Here is a 25,058-nt window from a genome sequence, read left to right on the forward strand (position 1 = left end):
CCAGTTTCTGGCTATGACAAACAATGCTGCTATGAACATAGTTGAGCACATGTCCTTGTGGCATGATTGAGCATCCTTTGGACATATATCCAAAAGTGGTATTATTGGGTCTTGAGGAAGGTTGTTTCCTAATTTTCTGAGAAATCACCACACTGACATCCAAAGGGATTGTACCAGCTTGCATTCCCACCAGCAATGCAGGAAGTGTTCCCCTTTCCCCACAACCTTTCCAGCATAAGTTGGCATCAGTGTTTTTGATCTTGGCTATTCTTACAGGTGTAAGATGGAGTCTCAGAGTTGTTTTGATTTGCATTTCTCTGATGACTAAGGATGTTGAATATTTCCTTAAGTGTCTTTCAGCCACTTTAGATTCCTCTGTTGAGAGTTCTCTGTTTAGGTCTATACTCTATTTTTTCTTTATTGGATCTTGTGTTCTTTTGATGACCAATTTCTTGAGTTCTTTGTATATTTTGGAGATCAGACCTCTGTCTGATGTGGGGTTATTGAAGATCTTTTCCCATTCTGTAGGCTGTCCTGACTAGTTTTTTAAAAGACTTGGGTTTTGTTGTTGTTGTTTTAATTTTATGTGTAGGAGTTTTTGCCTGCGTGTATGTATGTGTACTGTTTGTGTGCAGTATTCCTGGAGGCCAGAAAAGGGGATCAGTCCCTTGGAACTGAAGTTGCAGATGGCTGTGACCTATCCCAGGTCCTCTATGGGAGCATCAGGTGCTCTAACCACAGAGCCATCTCTCCAGCCCTGCCTGACTACTCTTGTTGGAGAATACCCTACAAACGGTCTCCTAGGTAACAGAGCACAGCACTAACAGATCTCACACACAAGCTTTTTACATTTGTTTGGCTTTTTGATCTTGCCAGTTGCATCTCATACCAGAAATCTGAAGGATTTGGGAAGACAAGCACTAAACAAGTTTGGGAGAGAAAGACCTTCCTTAGTTTCATCGAGTCAGTGTTTCCTCATCTGCGTAACAAACACATGAACACTGACACTGCAGAGTTAAATGGATTGAGTAGAAAATATAGGACGTGCCTGGTTCATAATTTGCTAAAAAAAAATGATGCGCATTATTGTATGTGGATGTTATTATCTTACTGCCCACAGTAGACATCAGCTCCGAAAGCCATATAAAATAGCCTCTCTGAACACAGGACAAGTAGCATTGCCTGCCAGAATGACCTACACGCCAGACCCATTTTTGAATGGAGACAGGTAGACTGCCTTCTAAAGACTGCTCTCTCCACTCAAGGAAGCACGGTGTCTTCCTCACAATACACAGCAGACATTAACTCGGAAAACATTCACTCTTGTTCCTCTCGAGGCAAACAGTGTTTTCCCTGGCTTCTTTTCTTACACTCAGAGTAAATTCTCTAGTTCTAGCCACAGGCCCTGTAAATGGGGCCTCTCTGCCTCTAACCATCCATGCATCCAAGCCAGCCTGCTTGCTGGTGCCTCTCTTCCCAACTTCTTCTGCTGATGCTGCTGTACCTCGCAATTGGCTATAGTCAGAGTGTTCATACCTTAGAGCACAACAGTTGCTTGCTTTTTGATTTTGTTTGCCTGGAGACCTTGCTGCTAAGCAGTTAGCAGTACCCGTCTCCAACACTGACCTGAGAAAGCCCCTGGGGGACTGGCTCCTGTGCTATTTCCACTCCATCCCTAGACCTAGCATAGAGTAAGTTCCCACTTACACTTGCTGAGCGAGTGCTTCTGTCTTCTCTGCCTCAGCAACCAACCTCCCATACCTCTTTCCGTTGGGGGGAGGGTACTTTAGCCATGATCAGAGGATTACTTCCTGCAGACTAGGGTCAGCATTTGCATCTGTTCCTTCCCAGACATTGAGTTCACTTCACTTAGCCATTGCTGTCTTGGTCTAGAGAGGTTGGGTAGATTCTTGGGAAGATTTTGTCTGTGGTATTCATGAACAACTGGTTCTCCATTTTGGGAAAATGAGGATTTCTCTACAGGTTCTTTGCTGTCAGCTCACGGTAGTTATGCTGAACAACCGATATGGGTCAGTGGAGAACAGAGAGCTCTGAACACTGCGCTTACCTTCTATTGAGCTTCATGCCTCTTGGGGGACCCGTGGGCAGAACAGATGCCATATCCACGGGGAAATCAAAGCAATGAAATGCAGAGAAGGCGAGAATCGCTTCCCTCCTAGACACCTGAACAGTTTTGAGGAGCTACTACATCTCAGGCAGATTGGGATTTATCAGGCATAAAAGGGGCAGTAAACTGCACCCCAATTCTTTGGCCACACAGAACAATTTAGTCTAAAACCAATTACTAGGACCCAGCTAGCTATTAGCTCTGCTACTATTTTCTTTCCAAACTAAAGAGGGTTATGGGGAAGGCTGGGCCCTGATGTGCCCTCTAGACTGCCAAGCCAAATTAGAAAGGACTCCTCCCCGTTCTGCCCACCACTCCCATCTTCTCCCAGGCTCCACAAGACCTTGGGCTTTACAGGGCGATTTACCTGCTTGATACTTGTTGGTTCCCTCAAAAAGGAGGAAAAGGTGGCCCAGGCTTATGTCAATCCCCCCAGTCCCTGCCCTTCAGGCTTAGTCTGGAGCTCTGCTGTGGAGCCCTGGCATCAAAGGAAGCCACCTGCCCCCAGCCATCAGAACCCATCAGGATGTGGGCCATCTCGACTTCAGCCCTCTCCCTCTACACTGTAGAAAGACACTGTCTGTAGATACAGCCCAGTATTTCTCCCCCAGCAGGAGCGCTACTTCCTGGGTTTTGTCATTACTGGGAAAAGGCTCAGTATCATTCTCAGACCCTGCCTCCAAAAAGAAAAGACAGTGAAAATTTATAGATCAACCTCCCTCCACGGGGGAGTGGTGGGGGACGGGGATACAACGACAAGAGGTCTATCAACTAAATACAGTAACACCTCCAGACAAACCGGTAATTAGAAAAAAGGAGGTTGTTGAGAAAGTGAAGGAATTATGATTGCCATTGGAGAGTGATGATGACTTAAGTAATTTTAAAGATATACAGAATTTACGGACAGAAGGAGAAAATCCTGGTCTGCTGTAGGTCGACATGCATGTTGACCCTGAACAAGACTGGCTGCCAAGCCGGGCGATGGTGGCGCACGCCTTTAATCCCAGCACTCGGGAGGCAGAGGCAGGCGGATCTCTGTGAGTTCGAGACCAGCCTGGTCTACAGAGCGAGTTCCAGGACAGGCTCCAAAGCCACAGAGAAACCCTGTCTCAAAAAACCAAAAAAAAAAAAAAAAAAAAGACTGGCTGCCAGATGTAACCTCTAAGCCCAGTCTCCTCTCTGTCTCTCTGCCTCTCTTTCTCTGTCTCCCTCCCTTCTTCCCTCCCCACCTCTCTCTCTCTTCCTACCCCTTTAGAAATACCCATAATAAAAAGATTAAAACAAAGTGAAAGAGAGGGGAGGGGAGTTTCAGAATAATGCCGTGGCAGAGTACCCTAGAAAAGGAACGGGGAGCCTGAAGCTAAAAGCGGGCAGGAGCCCCTAAAGCTCTTCTGGCCAGAGCTCCACCTCCTCGGTCCCTGAGTAGACCCAGCCCAGTAGTAGGTGGAGCTTCGATACAAAAACAAGCTGCTTCCACACCAGAGAAAATCTGCCTGCTGGTGGTGTGGAGAATCCAGGTTAGGGATAACGTAGTCTAAAAACTGAAACAGGTCGTCAAATAAATAGAATCTCTATCCCCGAGGTCCTGCAGAAAAGGGTCAGCAGGGCTGGAATGCAGGAGGCCTCCCCTCTATCTTTTCAGGTCAGAGAGGAGGGTCTGCTGCAGGATGCGTGATGCTCAGTCTCCCTCCCCTCTAATGCTGTCGACCCCTCAGCAAAGACGAGAACTGAGAAAGTCTAGGTTCGGCCCAGAATTGCTGCGATCCAAAGCATTGGGTTGGGGAAGGGCGAACACTAATCCTGAGCGCTTTAGTCATCTGCTCGTCAAAGCCTGTGGCCTCTTAACCTAGTCTCTGGTTGCCTACACAATGACCTTCTATCCAAAAGAACCATCCCTGCTCTGACGAAGCCAGAGCTATGGGTGCCGGGGACGCCATGAACCACAACAGACAACCGGGGTTCCCCGAGGCAGGAGTTGTGCTGGCCTCGATGGCCCCTGTCGTACCTGCTGCTGGTGGCAGCACCCGTCGAGGGCGATCTGAGTGTGAGTCTGACCCACATGCCTGGATGTAAACGCTGGGGCGGGTGCAGCTCAGGCAGGAGTCGTAGCAGAGGTTGCCAGCCCCAGCCTAGCTCAGGGCGTCAGGAAGAGGCCTCCAGGCTCTCCCAGGAGCTACCCGGGAGGGAGCCGGATGACGTCATGGAACACGGAGGCATTCGCTGGGGAATAGGACGCACGTCCTGTGTTCCAGTTAGGCCTACAGTGCGACACTCCTGACTCCAATTTCTCAGGCTCAGTCAATACAGCAAGCCTTGCATCTCTAGGGAGTTCCGAAGGAAATAAGAGACAGCGGCTAGGAGACTGGTGTGCAGAGGAGGGGTAGTTTTAAACTGCTCCAACCAAAGTCAGGGAACCGGGTGGGGTGGGAGGGAGAACACCGGACTCAGATAAAGCAGGAGATAAAGCTCCCAGCAAAACTTGGTTATCCCCATCCCTCCTTTTCCAGGTGACTACTTAAAGCTCAGAGAGATTAAGGACCAACCCAGAATCACACAGCGGTCTCACAACAGAGCCGGGATTTAAATCCCTCTCTCTGAACCCAAGGGTGTTCTTTTCAAGGGTGGCTAGAGACTTCAGTGTTAAGACTCCTCGAGTCTTCCCACCTCTCTTTTTTGCCCCACTTTACCTTGGGTGGAGAAGGAGAGAGAACAGTCTAGCAAGAGCAGACGGGGTGGGGGAGGGGGGCAGTTGCTCTTCTAGGGAGGCAGCAACACTTAACACTCCTCAGTGGTTATGGCTACGGGACAGACACTTAACACTTAAGGTTGCCAGCAAGGAAGAAAGGTTGACTGACTGTCGGGGAGAGTGCTGGGGGTATAGTTCTTGGGTTTGTGGGTTGTTGTTTTTAAACAAATCTGGCCTAGAGATGGGATTTAATAACACTAATGTCTAAGCCCTTCTAAGATAGAACGGCAGTGGGGGAGTCGATTATTCAAACAACAGCTGCAAGCTGAATTTTGCTGTAAATCCCAGCATCAGCTTCACCACCTCATCTCAGAGCGGAATCTGGCATCCAGTGCCTGCGTTGGCAACCTCCATCTGCATCTGTGCCGTGACCTTGAGCCAGCGGCTTCACCATCCTTTGGGACAGCAGTGGCATCTCCCTCACCATCAGGATCCCAAGAGGCACTGTAGGCGAAGGCCAGCCTGGTGCCCCAGGAAGTCTGGCCAAGGGTAGCTCTGACTGTTACTACTTCTCAGAAGGGAAGAGCTATTTCAGTCAGTGATGAATACAGAGAGGTGCTGTGGAAGTTACTCCACCCAGGGAGAGGGATAGCCTTCGGATCCAGGAAGGGATACAAGACAAGGACAGTTCCAGGGACAGAGCTGAGGGCAGCAGACAAGTTTGGCACAGTGACCCAGAGCCTAAATTCCTACTTAGTAATAGCGGAGGAAGAGTGGACCAATAAGAACACTCTGCAAGATAAACCCTTAACAGATCACTAACCACATTGAGAAGAAAAGGGGGAAGGGGCTCTTGCTGTTCCCAAGTCACGTGACAGCAACAAGGAGGCCAGGATGAGCCCATGCATTAAGGGGGACTGGACACGGAGACACGGAGACACAGAGGCAACATGAAACCACGCCCAAGAATAAATGCACAGAGAACACCTCTGGTTTAGAAGCCTGGCTCTGGAAAAACTGTAGCTGAGGAGAACGTGACATGATGTGTGGAGCAAAGCAACAGAAGAGAACAGAACAAAACATGAGACGTATAGTTCAGTAGACCTCTGCCCTTCGAGAGGTTTTCTTCTTTTCCGCATTGCTAGCGGCTTTCTGCTGGTGAAAGTTTATAAACTTGACACGAACTTGAAGCACCTGGGAAGGAGAACCCGTCATACCGAAACTGCCTCCCTCAGATTGGGTCGGTGGGGTATTGTCTGGACTGATGGCTGATGTAGGAGGACACAGCACTTTGTGGCTGGTATCACCCATAAGCAGAAGGTTCGGATTATATAAAAAGGGCAGGTTGAGCAAGCCCCGAAGAGCAAGCCAGTAAGCAGTATCCCTCTGTGGCCTCTGATTCAGTTCCTACTTCCAGATCCTGACTTGAGTCCCTGCCCTGAATTCTCTCAGTGATGGACTGTGGCCCGGGATGTGTAAGCCAAGTTAACTCTTTCCTCCTGGGCTTAGTTTGGACAGTGTCTCAGAGCAACAGGGTGTTGAACTGAGACAGGTTCTAAATTAAAAATGGGGAAACATGCTAGTGTCCCCACCATGGCTAAGGTAGAGCGATGAAGAACTTAATGGCCTTGGAAAATTCACACACATTTTTCAATCCTGCGTAAGGTCAAGAGATGAGCGTCAGGGTAACAGAAATCCCAGTGGATGTGACAGTATCATTTAGCTTCAAATGAAAGAGCTGGTGAGGGTCATAGCACATGAATGAGAGAAACGATGGTAGTTAGCATGTTCTGTTCTTCCAGGTGCTTCGTCCATGTCTTGTTTTATGAGCGTGATAATGTGCTAGAATCCCAGCTCCAAGAGACAGTGGTGTGGTTGCCACCTGTCCGACGGAATCGTGTTAGTGCCGTTGTTTTCTATGCCAGGGATGCTACCAGTTAGTCAGGTCATCAAGTGTGGTGTGTGCAAACTGTAACAGTCAAAAACAGAAAAGTCTGGAAAGGAGGTTCAAAGCCCTGGCCACACGCAGCCCAGGGGTTGCACAGCCAGATGAGGGAGAGGGAGATAAAATAGTTAGATCTTACCTTGAAGTTCGTACGCTGCCATCTGTACATTGTGCGATGGCAAACAACGTACTCAGCTTCTGCTCTCTGTGCCTCCGTTCTCCCAGATACACAAGGACAGCAGCCATTGTAACTGACGGGATGGTGTGACAATAATCAGTTCCTTGGGGTTTTTTGGTTTTTAGTTTTTGTTTAAATGGATTTTCTTGTGGTGGTTGTGGTGGTGCTGGTGGAAGTTTTCTTGGGTTTTCTCTTTGTTTGTTTTGAGACTGAGACAGGGTCTAATGCATCCCACACGGACCTTGAACTCACTATGTAACCAAAGACATCCTTGAACTTCAGACCCCCCTGAGCACTCTGCCGTGTGCCCGGTGTGTGCACTGCTCGGGATGGTGTTGTGCATGCCAGGTTGGCACACTGCTCACTGAGCCCCAGCCACAGACCCCATATACACCGTGGTAATGATGAGCCTCTCTCTGGGATGTGCTGATTGGATTGGCTGAATGTAAGGAGGAGGAAGGCCGTGCCATCTAGCTCCAAGAAGAAGGATAGGCCCAATGGAGGAAACCAGAAGAACAAATCCATACCCACTTAAGAGAGCTTTCAGAGGATCCAAACTCCCCAGTGCAGAAATGAGTTCCCACTTACCAGAAAAGCTCACTGTATTCTTATTCTCTGGCTGGGACCAAGTCAGAAGGTGGCAACACTGATTAGGAACTTCAAAGAAATCAGGCAGTGAGTCACTGCTCCAGCTCTCTCTTCCTCCTCTGGCCAAGACTCAGAACCTTTGATTTCTGTGTATTTTTAGGTCATTTTCTGTTGTTTCTGATTACCACAAACTGGGCAAATCGGAAGTGACAGATGTTTGGTCCTTACCATTCAGGTTCAGGGCCAAGGGGCTGCACGTGGTCTGGCCTTTCTCTGGAGGCAGCACAAGCGCACTGTGCTTTCCTTCCCCTTCCCGACGGGGCTAATGAGATCACAGGGCTCCATGCTCGTCTAATCCTAATTAGGCCCCACCTCGTAATACCATGACAATGGAATTAACCCACCAGGAATTAGATGGAGGCCTTCAGACCATAGCAGGAGGCAACCCAGGTGGCCGCAGATCATTACTGTCTGCTTTCGGCTGTTTGCCTTTCTTAAAAGAAGCAAAAAAAGAAGAAGAAAGAAAGGAAAAGAAAGAAATTTATAGTCCAGTTCCACAAATGTGGGATTTACCTATGCATTCTTGGGTAATATAGGATATCTATTTGGGTCCCATTTGTTCTGCAAATGAAATAAGTTACCAATCATCTCAAGGAACAAGAATCAAAGCTAGTGCCTTTTTTTCCCTGCACGGGTAAGCGTCTTACCAGAAAAGGATTTCCAGCTAGGTGGGGCACACAGCCTCAAGTCTTCCAACCTTTCAAACCCCCTGGGGGCTGGGGGTGGCAGAGACGAGACGAAGTAGCTCAGCCGCAGCAGTCAGCAAGCTCCTGTGCCAGAGCCACACTTACGGAGCTCTGAGAGACAGACAGATTGGAAGTTCTCCCAAACCTGAGCGTCTGGCACCTCTCCCCGGAGAGGATAAAATAAAGGGGTAACGTGAAAAATTGTTATTTATCGACAATCTACCTGATAGCAGTTTCTGGACCCAGTGACGTAGCAGATCTTCCTTCACTGTGATTAGGAAGGATCCAGACTGAGGATAGGAGTTTGGCAACTGCCTTCATCTAAATTGCACCCATAAGCGTTTCTAGCCCTTTGGAAATCCTCTGCTGTCTTTCCTGGAGCCAACCAGGATGAGATGGCTCCATCTCACTACAGTGTTCAAAGCCTTAATTCTAAGAAGTTGCCAGATAGATATTCAGCTTCTAAGAGGCCGTGGTGGAGTGGCTGAGGACCAGCCACACCCTTTAAGAAGCCCTGCCATACCCAGCCCCACTGTGATCTGCTTTCTCTCTGCTTTGCAGTGTGATGGAGTTAAGGTGGACCTGAGCAACATCTTCCTGGAAGGCATTGCCATTCTGAACATTCCCAGCATGTATGGAGGCACCAATCTCTGGGGAGAAACCAAGAAGAACCGGGCTGTGATCCGGGAAAGCAGGAGGAGCGTCATAGACCCAAAGGAGCTGAAATGCTGTGTCCAAGGTAAGCGAGCATGAGGGTAATTGCTCCAGCCATTGCCCTGGTGACAGAGCGAGCTGGCAAGCCACACAGAACCTACAGCAGGCTCGATAAGGCCCCCACGGCTGCCAAGGACCTGGTGCTCTGGGAACAGGCTGACTCATCATTCGTGGTGTAACCAAGTTTGCAGCCTAATTGAGAAGGCAAGACTCACAATAAAGGAGCCCTCGATGATAGTCGGTAGGCAGACCAGGACTCCATGATGTCATGAGTCAAGTGCTGCTCCTGCCGTGGGTACCAGTGTCTTCCAGGATTTACATTCAACACTCATCCCCATCACTCCTTCTCCCCGGAAGCCCTCCGTCCTCATTGCTTCTAGAACTCTCCTTGCTCCCAATTTTCTTGGTCACCCCACTGTTTACTACCCAGTCTCTTTTCTCTCTGGCCAGTTGATTTTTTTTTTTTTAAATCCAGAATCCAAGTGCTTCTCGCCACCTACTTTCTGACCTCCTGGGTCTAAGCCACTGTCTTTTTTCTTCTGAATTGCTAGAAATCCTCCTCTTTGGATTCCTTCTTCTACCCGTGCCACGTATAATGTGCACACACCAGGTGCAGTGGTGTGTGCCTGTGACGTCAGCACTTGAGAGGCAGAAGCAGGCGTGTGCGGCCCACCTAGGCTGTTTGCCTAGGACAATCTTCCTGAACAGTCTAGTCCTCACCACTGTATAAAGACCCCCAAGAAAGTGTCCGATTATGACACGGACCAAATCCAGTAGTGACTCCAGATAAAAAGCCAAAGGTCTTAGTGTGACCTGGAGCCTCGTGGGGTCTAGCCTTCTGCTAGCTCCCAGACCTCATCATCTGCAGGGACCCTTCCCCTTACCTCACTCTGTTTCTGTCACTTGTACAGACAGCTTCCATGAGCCAGCTAGCCCTTTCCAGAACAGCCGGGTAGTGTGTCTCCAGAGGCCCTCAGCTCGTAAGGCACAAGAACACAGAAGACAGCTTTCTGAGATGCCCTTAAATGACCTTCATTTATCAGCCAAGGACTTAGTCAAAGCTCCTGGGTGCCGATTCCTCTGAGGGATTGTCTGGCTTTTATGATGTTTTAGTTGCCTGGAGAGCGGAGAGGTGAGAAGCCAGGGCGAGGATATTGCCACAGGTACTATGCCAGCAGGAGAGGATTGGATTCTAGTCCAGGTATTGCTACCAACCCCCTTTTTTTTTCACCTCAGTTTTCTTTGCTATAAAACCAGCTTTTTAGGTAAAATCTCATTAGCTGGGTAGATGGGGCTGAAGAAGATTGATTCCTAAACAAGACCTGCTCTATGAAAAAGATTCCTGGACTCTGAGCTACCTAGCATTACAGGGAGGGGCTACCTACCACTGAAGGGAGGGGCTACCTACCATTGAAGGGAGGGGGCTACCTATCATTAAAGGGAGGGGCTACCTACCACTGAAGGGAGGGGCTACCTACCATTGAAGGGAGGGGGCTACCTATCATTAAAGGGAGGGGCTACCTACCACTGAAGGGAGGGGCTACCTACCATTAAAGGGAGGGGCTACCTACCATTAAAGGGAGGGGCTACCTACCACTGAAGGGAGGGGCTACCTACCATTGAAGGGAGGGGCAACCTACCATTAAAGGGAGGGGCTACCTACCATTAAGGGGAGGGGCTACCTACCACTGAAGGGAGGGGCTACCTACCATTAAAGGGAGGGGCTACCTACCATTAAAGGGAGGGGCTACCTACCACTGAAGGGAGGGGCTACCTACCATTGAAGGGAGGGGCTACCTACCATTGAAGGGAGGGGGCTACCTATCATTGAAGGGAGGGGATGACCTACCATTGAAGGGGGGGCTATGTACCTTTGAATGGAGGGAGCTACCTACCATTGAAGGGGGTAGTTACTTGCTTATTTCACATGGATCATCTATATTCTAAAACAAGGTAATCAGAAACATCTTCTTCATACCTCTGTCCTTTCAAAGAGAACACAGGGACGTTTCTCTTTTGCCCTCTTATGGTCCCTTTATTCCACATAGTAAACTTTTCAATTTGTATGAATTATTAAATTGAAGAATCAGGGGAAGTTGTGGGTGCTAGCAGAGTGAGGGAAATATTGGAGGTTGTACAAAGTTCCTGACACCCTTCCCTCCATGCTCCCACTTCAACCCCACTCTCTCCTCCCTGGCATCCAGCTCTATCAGAACAGAGAAGGAACTGGCAGAGAAGAAAGAACCCTGTCTCATATCCACCCTGGGGCTTGAGAATGCTCTTCCTGAGATCCCATTCTGCCTTAGGGCTCAATATCAACTTGTATCTTTTCCTTAAATCTCTGATCTTACATCTTTCTTTTCTCTAAGCAAGAGTAAACTATTGCTCGCTCTTAGCCATCAAGTATGGGAGGCCTTTCCCCCAACCCCCCTTCCCATTCTCAAAATGCGCTTTCAGAGTTGAAAGATGAAGCCCTTCCTGTTCTTCAACAGGAGTGTGAGCAGATCAAAGCAGAGGTCAAAGAGAGGCCCTGGCTTCTGGGCTTTGTATAGATCTCGACTGGGAGCCTTCCTCCAGAGAGAGCCATCATCCCATGAGGTTGGGAAAAGCTGAAGCCTTCTCTTGGTACCTGGGCTCCAGCTCACACTGCTTCTCACTAGCATGTGACCTTGTGTGTGTCTGTTCGTCTTCTTGGCTCTCCATTTTTCTTAGTTGTAAAGCAGGCAATCTGGAAATTGTATTTTGAGGCTTCTAACATCTCCAAAGACTGACAGTTTATGTGGCCTCCTGGAGCAGAATTGTATGTATATCTTTTCTTTGGTGTGTTGTATACCAGGATTTCTGGGTCAGTAGCTAAAGGGGCAGGGAGCTCTCTTTATTTATTGAGATTCTTGACTCCTGGGCCTTTCTTAGACGAGAGGGAGAAGTCAGGGCACAGGGTAGGAGAGAAGGGTCTCATCATAGGAAGTACAGGAAAGAAGAACAACAGGAGACTTCTGCCAAATCTCTCCTCATACATCAAACTGGGGAGAGTGGCCCAAGTAAGAAGGTTGCTTAGGATTAACACGAGTGAGTTCTCTGGGGACACAGCCTGCTGAGAAGGCAACAAGGGCACAGGGAATGTTGCAGATGGTTAACTTGGATTTAAATTTTGGCTTTCTATTTTTCAGTTTTATTAAAATTTGAAAATTAGCTCACCTCCTCAGCTTCCTCATCTATAAGTTGGGTGTGATAATACCTAGTTCCCTGGCTTGTTAAGAAGATGGTGGGCATAAAAGTGCCTGGACTCAGTATGAGCTCACACCTAAAGGCAGCCCCCTCCTTCCTCTTCCGAGCATGCAAGTAGGGATCTGGGTTTGACACTTCTCTCTTTGGCGTGTGCCAGCAATGAGACAGAGCAAAGCTCCTGTAGAGTTCCCTCCACCTTGGCCCAGCACAGAAAGTTCACACAAACATTCGTACCTACTGCCCTCCTCCATAGAGCTCTTGGGTTCCAAGGACAGAGGCTAGGGATTATAACTCTGGGAAGCCCTACTATCGGTCCCCAGCTGTCGAAATCTAAAAACCAAGGGGCTGAACAGATGGCTCAGCAGTTCAGAGTACATAATGATGTTCTTTCAGAGGACCTGAGTTCAGTTCCCAGCACCCATATCAGGTGGCTTACAACCAACTGCCTGTAACTCCGGTTCCAGGGAGCCTGATACTGCTGACTTCTACAAGCACCAACACTCAGCTATACACTGACACATAGACACACACTTTAAAATAATAACAAAATAAAAGTTTACTTCTCTAGCTGGTGGCATGAACCTAGGAGAGTGGGGCCTGAAAAGGAGGTGGTTTAAGGTCTCATTTGATAGCCGGCTTTATTCAGAGCATCAGACAGCTTAAATCCTGAGGGTTACGGAAGGTCACCTGAGTAGAGTTCTCCTGGGCTCAAGTCCTCATGGTCACAAGGACAGGCTGCACGTGGCAAAAATGTGTTTTCCCTCAGAGGTTTTCCACAGAGGCCTATGAATACCAACAGCTAAAGGGACTCACTTCTATCTGCTACACCTGGGAGGGCCAGGAAGATGCAATTCCAAGAACAATTCTGTGTTATAAAGAAACCGAGGTCCCAAGACCCTTGTCTTGTTTTCTTGGAGTTTTCTATCAAGCACTCAGAATTCTCATATGATTCAATTCTTGGACTATGTTTCAACAATCTTTTTTTTTATATTTATTTATTCATTATGTATATAATATTCTGTCTGTGTGTATGACTGCAGGCCAGAAGAGGGCACCAGACCCCATTACAGATGGTTGTGAGCCACCATGTGGTTGCTGGGAATTGAACTCAGGAACTTTGGAAGAGCAGGCAATGCTCTTAACCACTGAGCCATCTCTCCAGCCCTGTTTCAACAATCTTTGTGTCCTTTGCACAGCCTACTACCCAGAAGGGTATAAAAGGTTCTACAGAAATTGTTGCTGCAGGGAGAGAGAGAGGAAGGAGTCTTGCCTTCAGTCCGTACAGTGGGCAGTAGACTACAGGAACAGGCATGAAGCAAAAAAATGATGAAGAAAAAGTCTTAGAAAGCATTATGTGTGACTATGGGAACCATTAAACACTCATTTGACTAGTAAGATGTGTTAGTCATATTTAAATAGCTAATTCAAATGCAGCTTAAAGAACTTGTAAGTGAGAATCTACGTGGAGTGGAGGGATATTCCACTGAAGAATTAGAGAAAACAGAAAACAAAACACCCTCAGGCCTCCTCACCTCCACTCATGTGACCTTACATCTCCTAGCCTCCATTTCAGTCCTTGACCAAACAGAACAGTGATGGCTCCTTCCCTCTGGACTTTTGCCAGGGTTGAATTGGATCATCCTGGTAGGGCAATTACGTAGCAGCACCTAGAACCTGATGAAACCTTGGCCAACAGTCATCATTGTCCCCGCTTGGTGTTGAGTGATGTGAAGGGACCGATTGAGAACCTCTCTCTTGACTTTTCCTTCCGAAATTTGGCCTAGATTTCCTTTAAACCACCCATGGCTCCAACAATCCGCACTTCTTGGGTTATTACTGGAACTAGACTTCGGTGCATTTGGCTGTGGCGGGAGAGCTTGGGAAGACACCGGAACAGACTGCTGTCCAGACAAGCAGGGGGACGGAGAGGGGTCTGGTGGCCAAGTGAAGCACAAGTCTGGGTGAGAGAGTCAAGCTGGAAAGCAGAGCCTTGGAGCCCTGCCATCCCCTCTGGCACCAGGCCAGGATATAAATGAGAGACTTCCTACACACTTTCTTGTTACCCTCAATCCAGTCTTCAGGCTGGAGCCCGGAGTGGGCTGGGGATAAGTTACCCCCACTGGACCCTCTGGCTATCTCAAATGTGGTTTCTCTATCAGTCCCACTCGAACCACAAATAGGGTGTTCTAGGCAAAGCTCTAAACCAAAATTTCTCAAGATTATCATCAGGTAATAATTTCTGCCAGAAAACAAAACAAGGGTCAGACACTTCTGGTATAGAGTTTACTTTGAGTGGTTCTTACAGCTTTACAGACAGGCTTTCTGTCAGATCATTTAACATGCATGCAAACGCAGTAGGGAGTGATGGGGAATAACGACTCCCCCAGCCACAAAAGGACTAGCTCAGCATGCCCTGGATAAGATAAGCTTACCGTGAGACATGCAGAAGGGTGGTCAGCGCTAAGAGCTGCACGGCTCCCAGGTCCGGATGAGTCCAGCCAGCTGGTGTAATATTCACAGGCACACCTGTGGCCTCCCTAGCCTGGTACTCGGTCTCCAAGCCCAAGCACATCATCCCTGCTATCCTCAATCCAGAGGCTCTCCCTAGGAAAGGGAAGCAAACCCTGGGCCAGCCCCACCCCTAGGCATGCACTATCACAGGGCTTCTCTGCACATTTGACTCTGCTGCTCCTGCAAGCCTGGATGGCCTGCCAACCTGTGCATGGTGCCTTGTGGATTTTCACCAGCTGTATGAAGAGTGCCCTGAATTCCAAAGCCAGGACACAGATGCCATCCGGTCCTCTCAAAGGCTGATACTGCGAAGCTCAGTTCAGACTCAAAAGGAATGGTGAACATAGGTTTATGTTTTCTTGTGGTTTTCTTTCTACTTTTATATAAAGTCATAACAGAGAAAGGCCCAATAGGTTCAGAACTGACCAAGGTTTTCCCAAACTATCCCAAACATTGTACATATCACAGGGGTATATTAGTTACTTTCTGTTTCTTTGATAAAAACACTGACCAAACACCAAGCTGGGGAAGGAAAAGCTCATTTGGCTCACATGTTAACTGTTGCTCATCAAAAGAGCTGAAGCAGAAACCTAGAGACAGGAGCCGAAGCAGAACCACGGGGGAACGCTACTTGCTGGCTTGCTCCCCATGTCTCGACCAGCTTGCTTTATTATAACCCAGGACCATCTGCCCAGGGATGGCACCATCCACAGTGGGCTGGTCCCTTCCATATCAGCCGTGATCAAGAAAATGCCCAGGTAGCATGCCAATGGGCCCGCCTAATGGAGGCAATTCCTCAGCTGAGATCCCCTCTTCCCAGGTGACTCCAGTTTGTGTCAAGTTGACAAACACTAAGCAGCATGGAAGATCTCTCCTTTGGTTTGGCAGAGAAGGAGGTGTATGAACTCTGAAGGGCCTTGGGAGTACTAGGTGTGCGCAGTGGGACGCTTCTCAGCACTGGAAAATTACCATGGCAACATGTGTCATCTTGTTAAATGTGTGCAGGCCTACAGAAAGATCTGACTCTGCCGTGCACAGGAAATCACAGCTCTGCCATTCAGTCTTCCAGCAGCCCACGCTGGCATCAACAACCCCCGAGCTAGTCATTATCTTCCGTCGCCTTCTCCTCTCCTCAGGCCCGATGCCTCCCCCTAACCGCATGTCCCCTGCCTGGTTAGCATCTCACCTGGGGCCCAAGACAGATGCCCAAGGGCCCTGCATTCCCTCCCAAAGCTACCTGTGCCAACTCTCCTGCGATTCCTTCTTTACAGGGGCATCTCCCTCACCAGACTGTGGGCTCCTAAGGGAGCCCCCCATGTCACAATCCCATTGCCTGGCAGAATCTCCAAGGCCTCATATGGGTTTCTGAGTACTGGGTGGCCAAATGCACCCAGAGCCAGAGCACATGGCGTGGTGAGCTAGGGGGGCTGTTTTTAAGTTGGTCTGTCGGCAAAATGAAATCTCTGTGAACGACACAGGCACACAAAGTCCCAGGACTTCTCCTCCAGGGACAGCTTATGTTGTGCTTGGGGAGCCTGCCTCTAACCTTCCCTGTAAGATTCTAGTCCCAGTTGACCCTGTCAGGCAGGAACTGTGGTCATTGGAAACACACAATGACCAGCAGGAAATGCTGCCCTTCTGGATTCTGCAGGTAAGGCCTGGTGCCTTTCTTTTTTTAAAGACTGCACAATGTGGTTCTTAGACCCCTGCTTCAATAGAAACTGATTTTCCTATATAGTCTTGAAATACTGGATCACAGATCTCTTTACATTTTAGTGATCATTTTGTCCACTAGATAAAGGGAAAGACATATCAAGGAGGAAGTGTCTTGCCCATGGTCAAACCTGGATTGAAATATAGGTCTTTTAGCCCACAGAGAACAATCTTCACTCCTCCTCGGTCTCCTAGGGGCAGCAAATATTTTTCTATAATAAGACATGTAACTAGGCTTTGTGTCTCCAATGCAACTTTCCAACTCAGTTAGTTCACTTAGCGCAGAGGCAGTCCTGGAGAGTAATTAAATGAGTATGTGGGTCTATATTCCAATAAAACTTTATCAACTAAAGCAAACAAACGGTCTTCGGTCCTCATGCCACGATTAGCTAGTCTGTGCTCTAGACCCTCAAATGGCCCATGAACCAAGAGGATGGGCATCCCTTGAATGCAATGCAGACTCTCTCAAGGCCCACACAGACATGCTGGAACAGAATCTGCATGCCCACGGCCTCTCCAGTGATGTATGATAAGAGTTGTGCGGGTTGACCTGGCTACTCTCCCCTGAGAATATCACGAAGTTTTGTATGCCAGAAAAATGAACTGCGGGGAGGTTAACCAACTTGTCCCAGGTCAGTTGATGGGTGTGGAACTAGAGTCCAGGCATTTTAAATGTGGGATGCTCTACACTGGGTAACTCACCCTAGCCCCAACCCCATCTCTTTGAGCTGGCCCTGACCCAACCAAATTTGCTGGAAATCCAAGGGAAACAACTGGTCTTTCTTCCTTGGCTGACTTTGGAGCGGAGAGGACTCCAGCTGGGGCTCCTCCCACCCACCCCCATCTTCTGAGACCTGGGAGGGGCTGGGGAAGTGGAAAGGTGCCAGGGAGGTTGCTTACCATCTGCAGAGGGAAACCTGCTCTCACCAGTTCAAGCCGGAGCTGAACTCTGGCTTAATGTCTGCCTCTCAAAATAAAAGAGGGGCTAGGAAAACGTCACCTTCTACATGCAGAAGGAGCAGCTAATCCGGGTTTTTTAGTCCAGGACTCAACACCTTGTTTTCGTCCTTGTTGCTCCATTGCTTTCACCACTTTGGTTCCCAAACCCGTCCCTCCCTGTGCCTTGCTTTGAAGCTGTCCAATACTGGGCAGTTCCTGAGCTCCACCCCCACAGCAAAGCACCATGCTGGCCGCAGGCCCATACACTGCTGTTCAGAGTTCTTGGCTCGTTTCTGTTTTGTGCAAGCACTGTGTATGTCCTAGTCTGTTAGGGCTGCTGTAATAGAATACCAGAGGCTGAATGGATTAAGCAGCAGAAATTTCTTTCTCATGCTTGTGGAGACTGAGAAGTTCAACATCAAGCCGCCAGGCAGTTTGGTCCCACATCCTGGCTTGCGGATGAACCCTCCCTGCTCTGTCATCAGTCACATGGAAAGTTTCTCTCTTTACAGCTCCTTTTCTAAACATTTACCCTTATGATGTCCCCAAAACCTGCTATCAAATTGAGAACTGGTGCTTCAACATATGAATTGGAGGGGTGGGGAGCAGAGACAGGCATTTAATCCATAGTATTTGATCTTCTTGGTCTTTTTGGCCAGTCTCACCATGTAGCCCAGGCTGGCCCAGGATTCTCTAAATGCTAAGATCACTGTCGTGAGCTCTCAGCCTCAGTGTTAACTCTTAGTCAACTCACAAATAATGTGTTGGCCTGTCATTTAGTGAATACCTATTTAGGAGATTAAAGACTTGTATATTTCACTATTTGATTTCTGTCTGAGGAAGCTGAAACCCCGTGGGGTTAAAAGACTACGGTGAAATCACACCGACAATGTATAGTCAAGCTGCATGAAGTCACACCTGGCTTCAAGTACTTAAGATGATCCAGATACTACAGAGGTTGCAATAGAAAGACAGCGTGGTCCAGCCCCCAATCCACAGTGCCGCCAGCATGGTATTTTGCTGTAGGGTGGATCAAGAGGTACCTAGCAACCATGTTAATACTAGCATAACAGGCAAGTACCATGGAGTAGCAGAGTCAGTGGGTACCACAAAAGTGTGGGACACAAGAAAGGGAGTTTCTCCTTCAGAACCTGAGCCTTAGCGACTTGGCACTATGCCATGCCCCTAGCAGGTGATCTATAGATATCCGATGACCAAATGAATGAATGAATGAACAAGATAGAAGAGATGTATGCTGGTCCTAGACACTGACAAGGGTTTGAAGGGACAGAGATTGAGAGAAAGAGAACATGAGCTAATGCAGAGTATAGATTTGCAACTGTAAAGCCTTGATTCGTAAGACTGGTTGAAGAGCTCTACTGGGTAGAACCAAGAGTGGTGGTGGGTAGACCCAGGATCCTTTGTTTATAGCTGAGTCTCCCCACACACACCCCATAAACCACCACAGTTCCCTGCTTCCTCAGTGCCCAAGCTTCAAGGCCTGCCTTCTCTACACCCTAGCCTCTTCCCGAGCCTAGGCTACTGTTGGCAGAATGGCTACTGTAAGCAGAGACCTGAATTTCTCTGCACACTGCCAGCTCAGGCTTCTTCCCGTGTTCAGGTCAGTTCACCCAACACTTGTTATGCATCTAGTTATATTTAGCACCATATGCTAAAAATATTTTCCATTCGTCATCTCATTTTAATTCCCTATAGTACCCCTGCCTTGGTCCCTTTTCTTCAGCTGTGACAACCGTGCCACAGATCATAACACAGGAAGTCGGGAAATCCAAGATGGAAGGATCATTTCTTCTTGTCCAATCTCACCTTAGCGGCTTGGTAATGTCAGAGCTCTGAGATTCCCCCACACACATCTCCTTTCTGCCTAAGAACTCCCCCCTCCCCTGCTCTTCCCACCCCTTACCTGGTCTCTTCCCTTCTAAAGCACCTACCCCTCTTCACAGAGGTTTAGAAACCCTCCTTCCCCCATGCAGCACCTTCATCAAAGCTCTGGCTTAGTCCAGAAAATACAGCCACAGAATGAAGGGAGCCATTTTCTCACTCTGTTGCTCACACAGGCAGGCCTGCAGAACCCAGAAGCAGCCATATGCACTCCTCCAACCCAGCTTATTTATGTATGTATGTTTGTTTGTATGTATGTATGTATGTATGTATTTTGAGTCGGGGTTTCCCTGTATATCTCTGGCTGTCCTAGAACTCAGCCTTTAGACCAGGCTGGCCTCGGACTCACAGAGATCCGCCTGCCTCTGCCTCCCAAGTGCTGGGATTAAAGGCGTGTGCCATGATCACCTGGTTGTGCATCCCTATCTTGTGCTTTCTCTTGCCTCACCAACACTTGGACCAGGTAGTCTATGTCCTGCATGGTGGCGACAGGCCAAGACTGAGGCCTATCTACTCTTGACCCCTCAGCAAACGGGTCTTCATATAGGCAGCAGAGCTCAAACTTGCTTAAGGATCGGTGCATCACCCTTGTTGAGGGAAACCAAGGTCCCGGAGGGGACATGATTTGTCTAAGACAGTGCTACTAGACAGAGCCCAAAGGAAACAGCATTCTGTCTCCTGCCAGTCAGGCCAGCACCTTCCCTCCCCCACAGCTTGCCATTTCTTTCGTCTTAGAATCTAGTTTCTCTTGCCTACCCCTTTGCTGCCTCAGTGCAGGTCAAAACTGACTATGCCTCCTGGCTACCTTTGTGCCTTGATGAGGCTTGACACGCATGAGAGTAGAAGCCCAAGAACCAATGTGACAAGCACATGGCACAAAGGAAGGGGTGCCCTGCAGGGATGAAAGTCAAGCCCATGCCTTTATGCTCTAGAACACCAGGAGCAAGAGAAGGCAATATAGATCTCTCTCTCTCTCTCTCTCTCTCTCTCTCTCTCTCTCTCTCTCTCTCTCTCTCTTTCTCTCTCTCCCATGCCTCTCATGTATGCACAAGAATGGTTAGGATTCTCTCTCTCTCTCTCTCTCTCTCTCCCTCTCTCTCTCTCTCTCTCTCTCTCTCTCTTCTCACTCCTTTTTCTCTCATGCCTCTCATGTATGCACAAGAATGGTTAGGATACCTGAGGGCCCATTTTAGGCTCTTTTTAGCATAAAGGAAACAGACACGGAAATGCATCTCCTGCTGAGATCTGAGCAAAACCTTTCCAAGGAAACAAAATCACAGTGACAGTGACTGCTTCCTGAGGACTTCCTTGTGCTACTCCAATGACATGGGATTTTACAGAGTACTGGCTGCCCTGCCTGCAGGACGTCATGTCTACCTGGCAGAGGGTACACACCAAGTCCCCAAGAAGAAGTGGGTGACTGAGTCACAGGTTCATGAGCTCTGTGGAGCTCGTGTCCTGCATCAGCCCCTGAGGCTGGGAACAAGAGAGGCGACTGAGTCACTTGGAGAAGACCAGAACAGGTCTTCAGGGCTCGAGTACTTGGACGCTTGCTTTGAAATGCCTTTGCCAGGAGCTGGGCTGAATCTATACTCACTCCAATTGGGGCTCAGGTGAGCTGAGCAGTGCCTAGCTTTCTCGGGTGTTAGCATTGAGCTACCAAGGACGCACAGACCATCTCCATGGAAACACAGAGGGAAGAGAGGAGCTCCAGGCAACACCTGTCTGAGCCTTGGTGGTTGAGTGTGTAGGAAGGCCTGCCAGCTTCCACTCACCTGTCTAGACAGTGGGACTGGCCTTGTTCCTCTGCCAAGCAGAACTAGGCCATGTCTTTTCTTTTCGCAGAGGGAAGAAGGTCCTAGTACCTACAGCACACACTGGCTCCTTTGGAGCACAGTGACAAGGAGCATTGCTGTGTATAGAATACCCTCATATTCTCTCAACACATCAAGGCGTGTTCTAGTGTTACCCCTCTTTCAGGTGGACTTGATCACCTTCTAAATTCCCAAGTTGAAAGCCCTAAACTGTGGTACCTAAGACTGTCCTTATATTTGATACAGGCTCTTTTTGGTAAAGTTAGTATATAAATTAATAGGTTTTATTTTCCTCCTCCCCATCACCTTGCCCCTCCTTTGCTGGTCATATGTACATCTGTGTCATATGTAATGATTGCATATATGTGTTCCTTCAATCTTACCTTCCTTAAGATCCCTGCCTCCCTTTCTCTTTTGATGACCTGTGTGTGATACACGCAAAAATTTTAGTCCCGAATCTGTGTGTACATGGAGCATGTATCATTTGTCTTTCTAAATCTGGCCTATCGACCTTAACAAAATGATCTCCAGTTTCGTCCATTTTTTCCACAAATGGCATAATTTCATTTATATGTAAAACTAAATAAGATTGTGTTGTGTGTATGGACCACATTTTCTTTCTCCATTCATTTGTTGATAGACAATCTTGGCTGGTTTCGTTTCCTAGCTGTAGTGACTAGAACCACTAAGACCATGGGTGTGCCTGTATCTCTGTGTCATGCTGGCTTAGCATCCTTTAGGTCTATATACAAGAGCTATAGTTGGGTCATATGGTAATTCTAGTTTATATTTTTTTGAGGAACCTCAAAAATGAACAGGGTTTGCATTATAGAAACAGAACCCTCAAGGACATGATTAAGTAAATATGAAGCTGTTAAGATGAGCCATGATCTTATTGTTGTCCTCATATAAATTTTGGAGCCACAGAGGCAACAGGGATGTGTGTGCACAGAATGGTGTCTGGGTGGTCAAGACAGCAGTGATCTGTAAGCCAAGGGAAGGTTTCCGGGAAAGCTAGCTGTATTTGTTTGGGTTTTTATTTCTGTGAAGAGACACCATAACCATCACACCTCTTACAAAGAAAACATTTAATTGGGGTGATTCGCTTACAGTTCTGGAGGTTCAGTCCATCATCATGATGACAGGGATCATGAAGGTGTGCAGGCAGACATGGTGATGGAGCTGAGAGTTCTATACCTTGCAGGCAACAGGAAGTCAACCGACTCACACTGAGGGAAGCTGGAGCAAAAGAAACCTCAAAGCCCGCCTCCAAAGTAACACACTTCCTCCAACCAGGCCACACCTACTAATATTGCCACTCCCTTTGGGAGCCATTTTCTCTCAAACTATCACACCAACCTTGCTGGGACCTTAATTTGGGATTTGGGTATGGTCCCTCTGGCTTCCAGAGCTACTGGAAGGTCTAAAGTTGTGTTCCCATGGATACCAGGGTTCTGCCAGCTTTTACCTATCTTTGTTGAGCTTTGGTCTCTCCGCCTGACAGTCGTTAGGATTAAATAAATAAAAGCAAAATGAGGTTGAGATTAAAAGTCAGAAGGAGATTAGAGTCTGGGTAGAGAGTAAAGGCATAAATGACAGGGTAGGTTGCCCTCTTTGTCCAAAGCACACCCTTCTTTCTGGCCTCTGCATGGAGGTAGGCGATGGTAGGGAACACAGTTTGATGTTATTTTAAGGTCTAATGTTGTGGCTTGAGGACAGCTCCAAGAAGCCATGCAGGCAAATGCTTAGGAGTTGTAGAGAGAAAGGAAAAGTAAAACAGTCAGATTTTATGCTGCTCTCAGTCAGGCACTTTCACACACTTCTGGGTGAGCATTAGCATCCCTAATCTCCACCTGAGAAAGTTCCAGATCAAAGCAGTCGGGGAAGTAACTTGCTCTATTCCTCACCTGAACTCCTGTGGGTACTTTTATTGCCTCGGGCTCAACTTCTCAGACTTGAATGTGTCTTGGAATCTTCCAGAGGGCTTGTTAGAACACAGTCTGTTAGAGTTGGCCTTCAGAATATCTCAGATCTGAGGTGGGGTCTAAGGAGGTGCGTTTCTAACAAATTCACACGTGATGAAAAGCCTGCTGGTTTAATGCCACGCTCTGGGAACCACTAGCCAGTGGCAGCAGAAACTCAGCCCACTGGATATAAACTGCAGTGCACTTTGGAATACCTGGGGATTGTTTCAGAATAAACGTGGTGCCTGGTTAGCATCCCATGCAGTTTAACAGCTGATAGGGGCTGCGACTGGGCACCATTATGTTTGTTTGTTTTCTTTTTTTTTCTTTTCTTTTTCAAGGCAGGATTTCTCTGCATAACAGTTCAAGCTATCCTGAAACTCGCTTGGTAGACCAGGCTGGCCTAGCTGAGATCTGCCTGCCGCTGCCTCTCAAGTACTGAGATTAAAGGGATGCACTCCTTCTGCCCGGCAGTACCATTGCTTTTAAAGGGTAAATTTGACATACAACGAAGTTTGGAAACCACTGGCATAGCCACATTCCCCTTTAATTTGTTCAGTCCAGATGCTCATTACTGAGGCCACAGGTCATCTGCTCACAGCGCCTCATCCACCTTCCACTCCTTGTCTCAGGACACCTTTGCTAGAACTTCCCAAGTCTCTTATTTGCGTCCTTTTCCACCGTTCCTTCATCTCTTTCCCCATTCAACCCAGACTGTGTGGTACAGTGGCTGCAGTTGTAGTCTGTGTGTGCATGGAACATCTTGAGGACCATCTTAATCAAACTAAAGGAAGAGCAACCCAGAGAACCTTCTAGAACTAATGCTTGGTCTTTGTTGCCGTGAGTGAGAAGCTAATTTTTTTTAAAGATTTTTTTTTATGTGTATCATCTTACCTAGTGAGAACATGCTACATAAGTAAGCTTATATATATTGACATAATAATCATCACATAAACATACTTGCGGTTATTAAATATGTGTGTTGTGATTTTAAAACAAGGTCTCATACAGTATCCCAGGCTGGCCTGGAACTCACTTTGTAGTCTTTGTGCTTACCACAGTCCCCTTCCCTCCATCCCACCCCCAAGCTCCGTGCTAAGATTATGAACATGAGCTCCCACACTTGGTTTGTAAATATTTTAATGGCAGCAAAAATTTTTGTCATGTGGATACCATGTTGTTTGTTTAACTGTCCCCATGCAGGAAGAAATGTGGCAGTGGGGTGACTTTTATAAATGACGCTACAACGCGTGTGCTTTCATGGACTACTTGGGTTCTGTCCGTGATAGAAAGTAACAGGAGAAACAATGTCAAACCTTCAAACGCATTCCAACAGGCAAATTCTTTTCAAACCTTTCTCTCCTTGTCACCTCTCGGGTGTGAAGGCACACATACTGCATCTTCTTTGGCCGAGCCCTTGTTTGGTGTTTTGCTTGGTGCCACTAAGGATTGTGGGTCTGGGGATGACATGGTGAGATGTGCATTTATAACGCTGAATGCTAGAGGGTGAACAGGTTGGAACTGATGTTCTTGCAGCCCTAACCCTTGCTTCCACGCTCTCCTCTCTCCATTTTCCCACGCCGTGGCTTCCTTCTTTCCTAGAATGCAGATGATAAGTGTTCAGTGTGCATACCTGTGTGCACAAAGCCTTGTCACCAAGGAATAGGAAGAGCATGGCTAGAAGGCTCATAGGCTGCACAACCTTGTGCCTGGCCCAAAGATCTCCTCCTCTGGGTTTGGACAAGTTTCTGAATAATAAGAATAAATAATAATTAAATAATAAATCTCTCTAGGGAAAAATACTATAGACTGTAGTTCACCGAATTCTTTCTCTTCCTTAGACAAGATTCCTTCAGCAAGAGAATGCTCTATATTGCCAGCTCCTAACACAGTGCCTAGAACCTTGTTGCTGACTCCGTAGCAATTCTGTGACTGAGTGAATGAATCCTGCATAACTAAGGTGCAGAGATGCTCTGTCTTAAACATTAGTGAGTGGAAGAGT

General features: G+C 47.8%; 1 protein-coding gene across 6 annotated transcripts in view; it reads left to right on the forward strand.

The window, feature by feature from the left end:
- Positions 1–25,058, forward strand: part of Dgkg (diacylglycerol kinase gamma) — a 207,806-nt gene that overhangs the window by 162,224 nt on the left and 20,524 nt on the right. For all 6 annotated transcript variants that reach the window (XM_075967989.1, XM_075967983.1, XM_075968007.1 and 3 more), the window contains one exon: positions 8,833–9,010. In XM_075967989.1, coding sequence (XP_075824104.1) covers positions 8,833–9,010 — 178 coding nt within the window. The remainder of the gene's footprint in view (positions 1–8,832; positions 9,011–25,058) is intronic.

The sequence above is a fragment of the Microtus pennsylvanicus genome, chromosome 1, assembly GCF_037038515.1.
Source record: "Microtus pennsylvanicus isolate mMicPen1 chromosome 1, mMicPen1.hap1, whole genome shotgun sequence".
Lineage (NCBI taxonomy): Eukaryota > Metazoa > Chordata > Mammalia > Rodentia > Cricetidae > Microtus > Microtus pennsylvanicus.